Below are 6729 nucleotides of genomic sequence, written 5' to 3' on the forward strand. Positions count from 1 at the left end.
GCATTTTTCCACACAAAGTTGAGAAGAAAAAAAAGTTAACTCGTCTTGACGTCATCAGCTCGCGCATCACAGAATGTAAACAACACTGTATAGAGCTCATTTACCAACGAACATTTCTACTAAAGACCGGGCAAAAAGTGGGGGGAAACTATTCTGCACCCCGTGCAACTGTGTGTTGGAGCATAAGAGAAAATCGACGGGGACGACCCACTTTGATTCATTCAAACATTCGAAAATGCTTTCTGCTGCTGCGGACAAGAAAGCCAAACAACTCACGTTCACCGAGGCATCAACCTCCAAAACCCTTTCGAGGGCTACAAGAAACGAAGTGAGTAGCCTACAAGATTGAAGCTGGTCAGATAACGAACGAGTAAATGAAAACGGAATTAGGCGGAGAAGTGCGTGTTTGTGCGTGTGTGTGTGTGTGTGTGTGTGTGTGTGTGAGATTAAAAAAGCCCAATTGCTTTTACAATAAATAAACATTGAATGTGTTTAATTGAATAGTAAAGGGGTTTAACGTTAGTGGCAGGTTGTGTGTGAGAGAGAATAAATAAGACAGCCCAATATTTCAAAAAATTGTTATTCTTTTTCCCCGCATATTTCGCAACTTTCCGCATATTTCGCAACTTCCCGCAATTTCACCGCATAAAATCACATAAAAACCCCGCATGTTTAATCGCATAATCAAGCAATTTAGCCCGCATAATAAAGGATTTTTGCCCGCGTTTTTCTGGAGGGTCTAAGTATTAAGAGATATAGTGTAGAATTCTTGCTGATAAAGGTTGCTCATCTGTTGGATGTTTTTTTAATCCATATCCCTTGTGCATTAGGAGCTGACACTAACAATAATCCAGTTATCCTACCAGACAGAAAAGCAGAAAGTCCTCATATTTTGAGAAGCTGCCTCTACAGACGTTTGTCATTTTGCTTAAAAGAAACCTCTCTGATTAATTAAATATCACAATTGTTTTCACTTGATTTGTTGGTATTCAGTTAAAAGAATGATTTTTCCAGCTCCAATTCCTTTGATGCTTAAGTAGTGTCACCTCCGGCACATGCATTGCACAAAAATAATACTGATAGTTCTGTGAGATTTTTGCAATTAATGAGTTATTTGTTGTCCGGTTTTGGAGCTGTGTTCTGATTGATACTGGTCCATCCTCTGCTGTATGTCATGCATGAGGCAGCCCTAATTGCATACAATCAATAAGAAACTAATTCACCATTTAAAAAAACACAGTAGTTCCAATTAAGCTACAGCAGCCAGTGTGAGTATTAGTCACTTCTGTTCTGTTCATTTGTGCCACATATTTATTAATTAATTCACAAAAGAGGATGTTTAATGTTTTCGGTACTGTTTGTTTGTTGTTCTTGTGTTTCTTAACAACATTTCTCAAAAAAAAATAAAAATGGAATCCATAAATTAAATTAAATGTGTTGAAGAAACAAGACTGTAGGCTAAAGAACAATTTCACATTTTTAAATTTTCCAAGATTTTTTTTAAGAATGGTTAATTCTGAGAGGTTATTATGTTTTTCATCTGGCGCATGCCATGAATATCCATTTTTATATTTTTCTTGATTTTGTTTTTCTCTTACTGAATCAGAATAGATCAGCCTTGGGTCCACTGCTGCCTGACTCCTTTCACTGTCATGTGAAGTGTGGTTGTAAATAATTATTTTTTACATATGTGTACCTAAAAAGTTGAAACCTCCACATTTATTCTTTTATTCTTACAATTCTGAGAAATGAATTAGACATAAATGAAAACATTTGCCAGAGCCCAGTTTTAAAGTAACTGTTTTCTTCTCTTCCAGAAATCTCTTGGACCGAGACACTTTCTCCAAATCCGACCCACGTAAGTTCTCAGCTTTCACAGTGCTGATTTAAGCATGGCTTTTGTCTTGCTCAGAAAATTGTTCATCACCTTCTCTCCCTCGACAAAGCTTTACTTTTATTTTAGCTGAGCTTCACTTTGATTCAGTTTACTTTGCTATTTCAAAGTGTTCCTTCAATGACTGCATATAATTTGCACATTAATGTGACAACCTTTCCTCACTGAGAGCTACAGAAAGTACCTTAATGCATGCAGGGCCAGACTTTGAATATAAATGGGTATCTTTGGGTGAAACACATGGGGAACCGCCACAAAGGCATTTTCTTTGATGCTCCCTGCAGGATGGAGAATGGGAGAGACATGTATCATAATAAGGAGGAGGTTCGAGCCCTTTGTGTAAATAAGCCACTGGAAAATATCACATTCGCCCTGTTTTTTATTCGCAGGAAGATGAACCCTAAGATGTATGAGGGGTCACGCTGTGAGCAGGAGGCTCAGCTTAATTTAAAGTCGTAAAATAATATGGGAATAAAGAGATTTTCCAACTGTTATTGTATTGCATATTGTTTTTTGATTGCACGGCTTAAATTGAACTCCAGACGTCTACAATGTTGTTAAAGAGCTTTGTTCTTTGCATGTGCCCATTATACCCAGAATGTGATGCAGTGCAGCATCATCAAGCTTGGCACTTCATTATGCTGTCAGGGTGAGATGGGATAATTAATGATGAATTGCAGCAAAGACGGAACAAAACAAACACCGTACGAAGAAGCGGGATTCTTGATTGAGATGGTGCAGTGACAGTGCACTCTCTCTCTTTCTCTTCAGTGTTGGTGTTGTACACGCAGGGCGCTGAGTGCAAACAGTGGAGAGAGGTAAGAGTTCGCCCCTCTGTCGACACAACCCATCAGCATGTCCCCCCCCCTCCCCCTCAAGGTAAATGCTGTGAGTGCCAATCATTTCCAATTGATTAACCCTGTGAATATCCGTGCGCTGGTCAGCACTGTATAAACTGTGACTGATTGGCTGATTAAGACTTTAATTGGACCACAGAGACAGGTAACGTATAGAGAGGAAAGCTATTGTGGCAAGACAAGTGATACCTTTGGGATTATTTGTTCATGTAATCCTGATGGGTGGGTATACAGAACAAAACTCCTAGTTTAAGATTCCTTTCAGACTGATATTCTTTTGATCTGAGGCAGCCGTAGCCTTTTTTGTGAACATGAATGTTATTTTTCAAAAGCTAAAAGCCAGGCATTCAGTAATATACAGCACAATCAATACTGTGTGTACAGTACATGCTGCCTAACAGGAAGACAGAGTTGAGACTATTAGCTATTTCTTTCACTCTGGCTGAATAGGAGTGCGATGTCTATTGACTCCACACAGAGGCCTTGGTGTCACACCGGTGCACATTGGTGTGACACAAAAGATTTAGGAGTGGGAAAGACCTGGCTCCAGGATGCAAAGGTTTCACTTGGAATCTGTGTTTTGGTGGTTCTTGGCTCTTATAAATAGAGAAGGTCTAAAACAGATTTCAGTGGCACAAGGCAGGTTAACAACATGGATTCCAACATGGATGAGAAGAGATGCCCCGTCTTACCTTTACATAGCAAAGCAACAACACACACACACACACACACACACACACACACACACACACACACACACACACACACACACACACACACACACACACACACACACACATGGCGAAACAACATTTACGGACCTGTGTGTCAGATTTTTAACCACAAAATGCATCATCATAGAAGAATATAGCTTGTTTATAAAAACAAAAGTGCCATGGGAGTTTCTCCAAACGCAGCTCCTCGCTAAGCCCCTAATCCATTTTTATCTTAAAGTTTGTTATTAACTGGCCTTCTGTCATTATCAAAAAGTTCCCCCGAGTGTCCTGGTCTAAAAGGAATAGTTTGACATTTTGTGAAATGCACTTTCTCTCTGAAGGGTTAGATAAGAAGATCAATATTTCTCAAACAACTGATTCTCAAAAAGGTTGAAGTACCACACACACACACAAACACACACTGGACTACAATCTTGATTGGGTTCACAACGTAACTTTCACACTTTAAAAGTCCTCTGGAAAATTGTTGTCCACTTTAGTACAGATGCATTTGGAGTCACGTGGGGGTTACTTGTGCATCTTATCACGTCCTGTGTCTTTAAATGTCATTTCTACCAACCTAACTGTAGACAAAATGGCGACTAACATGAATTATTAAATGAATTACCAATTGTTACCTGAATTATCTTTTTTGCTCACAGGCTTTTAAGAGTGGCCACCAGTAAAGCAAACATTGGTGCTTGTAGCAGCAACACAGCGATATGCTTTTAATGAGGCCATAAATTAGTTTGACTAATTATCATGCAAATGTAGTCAAGCCTTCTACACTTGTCACCTCTGGCTACACTGCCCCGCCTCAAGCTTCCACACTGCGTGCAGCCTGGACGTCTCTCCCTGACAGAGATACAGAGTCAGAGCAGGACAGCTGCCTGTGTGAGCTGCAGAGTCAAGCTGTGCAGTATTGATAAAGGTGCTAAGCCCTTCTTTTGCCCCTGTCATGATATGCGCCTGTTTGTTCTCCTCAGAGTGGATGTGGTTGGTCGGAGCACCTTTCGCTGTGCCACCTCCCGTCTGTAATCCAATGACTCTTGTGTGGGACAAACCCCCATCGGCTTGGTTTCTAGTAGAACATCTGGATATTTTAAACCAGGTCCATCAATTCCTCCCCTTGTTAGCATCCTTAGCCGAATATATAAAACTGTAGCTGCAGCCCATCATTCTGTTACCACATGACTTTAAAGTGTTAATATTCAACTCCCTCATCTTTGATTACTCCGAGTGCATGACATGTTTTCCTCTTTCCACAGCTTTTACTTAACAGCTGACACAATGTAACCTCCATAAATGTAAGCAAGCCTGGCCTTTCACGCTGAGGAATTAGTAGAGACATTCATCTTTTTACCAAGATAATTTAGTGACATTGTAGCTCACCATTTATCTCAGGCACGGTTATTGGAGGGAAGTATTGCACACTGACTGCCAATGCCCAGATACCCTTTTTTTGGGGGGGTTGACAGTTAATCGTAGTGGTTTGCAACTCTGGCTTTACAGGCCCACTTTGTACTTGCCAAGGAAGGAATAATATGTGGTCTGAGAAATGTTTTATTTCCTCGGGTGGCTGTTCTCTGCTCTGGTGCTGATTTTATGCTTCTGTTGAGTTTGGCTAGTACCAAATTGAATATGCTATAGGCCCCCTGTTGCCACATTCAGCTCCTATCATAAAATGATGCTGCTGTTCGCCTGGTGCAGAGAACTCCCTCTATGTACGCTCCCACTTTCTGAGAGGTATACATAGGGAGAGAGATTTTAGTGCTGCCACATAGAAGCTCAACTTTTATACGCTTAGACACAGTTTTATGTTTGATGGCAGGTTACACTTCAGTAAATCCACTCCCTCATGCTGTCATATGTTACACATCCAGCTAGACTCTCTTGCATTAGCATAGGCGTCCATCTGTTAAAAGTATTCTTCTTCTGCAACGTTATTCTGTCGCTCCCCACATTAAATCCCACTTTGAGTTTTACCCCCACTGCATGTAATCACAAAGTTGTGAGCCTGTAATCCTGCTGCTACATCTCCTCATTAAACCTTAACACTGCTATTATTAATTCTCTGTCAGTCTATGGTTCCAATTCCTTTCATTTATGCAGCTCCACATACATTCTCTGACTTTGAATTATTCATTTTGGATTCAATAATGTGCGTGATGGGGGTTATGCACAACACTTTTGTTTGCCTGTTGATTTGTTTATCAGCACATAACCGCATCAGAAGGTCTTGCTCTGTATCAGTGTCGTCTTTTTTTAGTACTGACGGATTCCCATTTTCGTCATAATGCCAGGGAACTGGAGATGGCTTGCCACCTTCCCATCTAACAGTTCATCATCCCCACCCCTTGTTTTTGAAGTCACTATGAGCTCGAAAGTGGCTTTGAATGTGATATTAATAAATGATTGTAATTGGAGTCAATAAAGTGTTTTCCTCAGGCTTGCTCATCCCCAGCACAACGAGAAGAGGTGGAGAAGAAGAGCTGAACTGTGCGATCACTGACTTCTGTTCATCAAATCTGAGCTTATCTGAAGCTGTGAATTCACACTGTTGCAGGGGAAGATGGGGGGGGGTACATTAATAGAACTGTGGGTGTAGTTTCTGCGTGACATCTGAAAGCTTTGAGATCACTTATTCGTCTTTTCTCTCCTTCTTTTCTGGTCTAGTTCGGGAGAACAGAAGTGATCGACAACACACTGAACCCGGACTTTATCAGGAAGTACATCCTGGACTACTTCTTTGAGGAGAAGCAAAACCTGAGATTTGACGTGTGAGTTATTCCGTTTGATCCATTCCTCTGGAGACACACACCGAGTTTCAAATGTGCAGTCCTCTTCCAAACCAGTCCCCCATTTTGTTCATTTCTTTTTTAACCATAAGCTTCACATCTTCTCCCTCAGTCGCTCTCTGTCTTCCCCATCTATCTCTTAACCCCCCTCCCCCTTTCCGGTCTCTTATTTTCTCTCTTCTCTCCATTGTCACTGCCAGCGCGGCTCTCTCCTGAGGAATTATTCATTGGTGCAGAGTCTCAGAAGTCATTTTTTGAAAGGAGAGTGTGATACATATTTCAAATAAAGTTATATCCTTAATATCTCTGCTGCTAAGCAAAGCAAATCTCTAAAACTAAGTCCCATGAAACTCGCCGAGAACTCTGTTCCCCCCTCTTTCACATACTGCTGCCTTCCCCCTCTTGAAAAATACCAGCCTGGAGAGAAGGTCAAGAAGGTGCGGTTTCATTTTGAGACCCCCCCC

General features: G+C 41.0%; 1 protein-coding gene across 1 annotated transcript in view; it reads left to right on the forward strand.

Moving 5' to 3' along the window:
• LOC104965177 (copine-5-like) overlaps positions 1–6729 on the forward strand; it is a 73075-nt gene that overhangs the window by 11840 nt on the left and 54506 nt on the right. The window contains exons 2-4 of the mRNA XM_010794135.1: positions 1818–1858; positions 2666–2712; positions 6144–6247. Coding sequence (XP_010792437.1) covers positions 1818–1858; positions 2666–2712; positions 6144–6247 — 192 coding nt within the window. The remainder of the gene's footprint in view (positions 1–1817; positions 1859–2665; positions 2713–6143; positions 6248–6729) is intronic.

Source organism: Notothenia coriiceps, unplaced genomic scaffold (assembly GCF_000735185.1).
Source record: "Notothenia coriiceps isolate Sejong01 unplaced genomic scaffold, NC01 NC01_scaffold00037244, whole genome shotgun sequence".
NCBI classification, from domain to species: domain Eukaryota; kingdom Metazoa; phylum Chordata; class Actinopteri; order Perciformes; family Nototheniidae; genus Notothenia; species Notothenia coriiceps.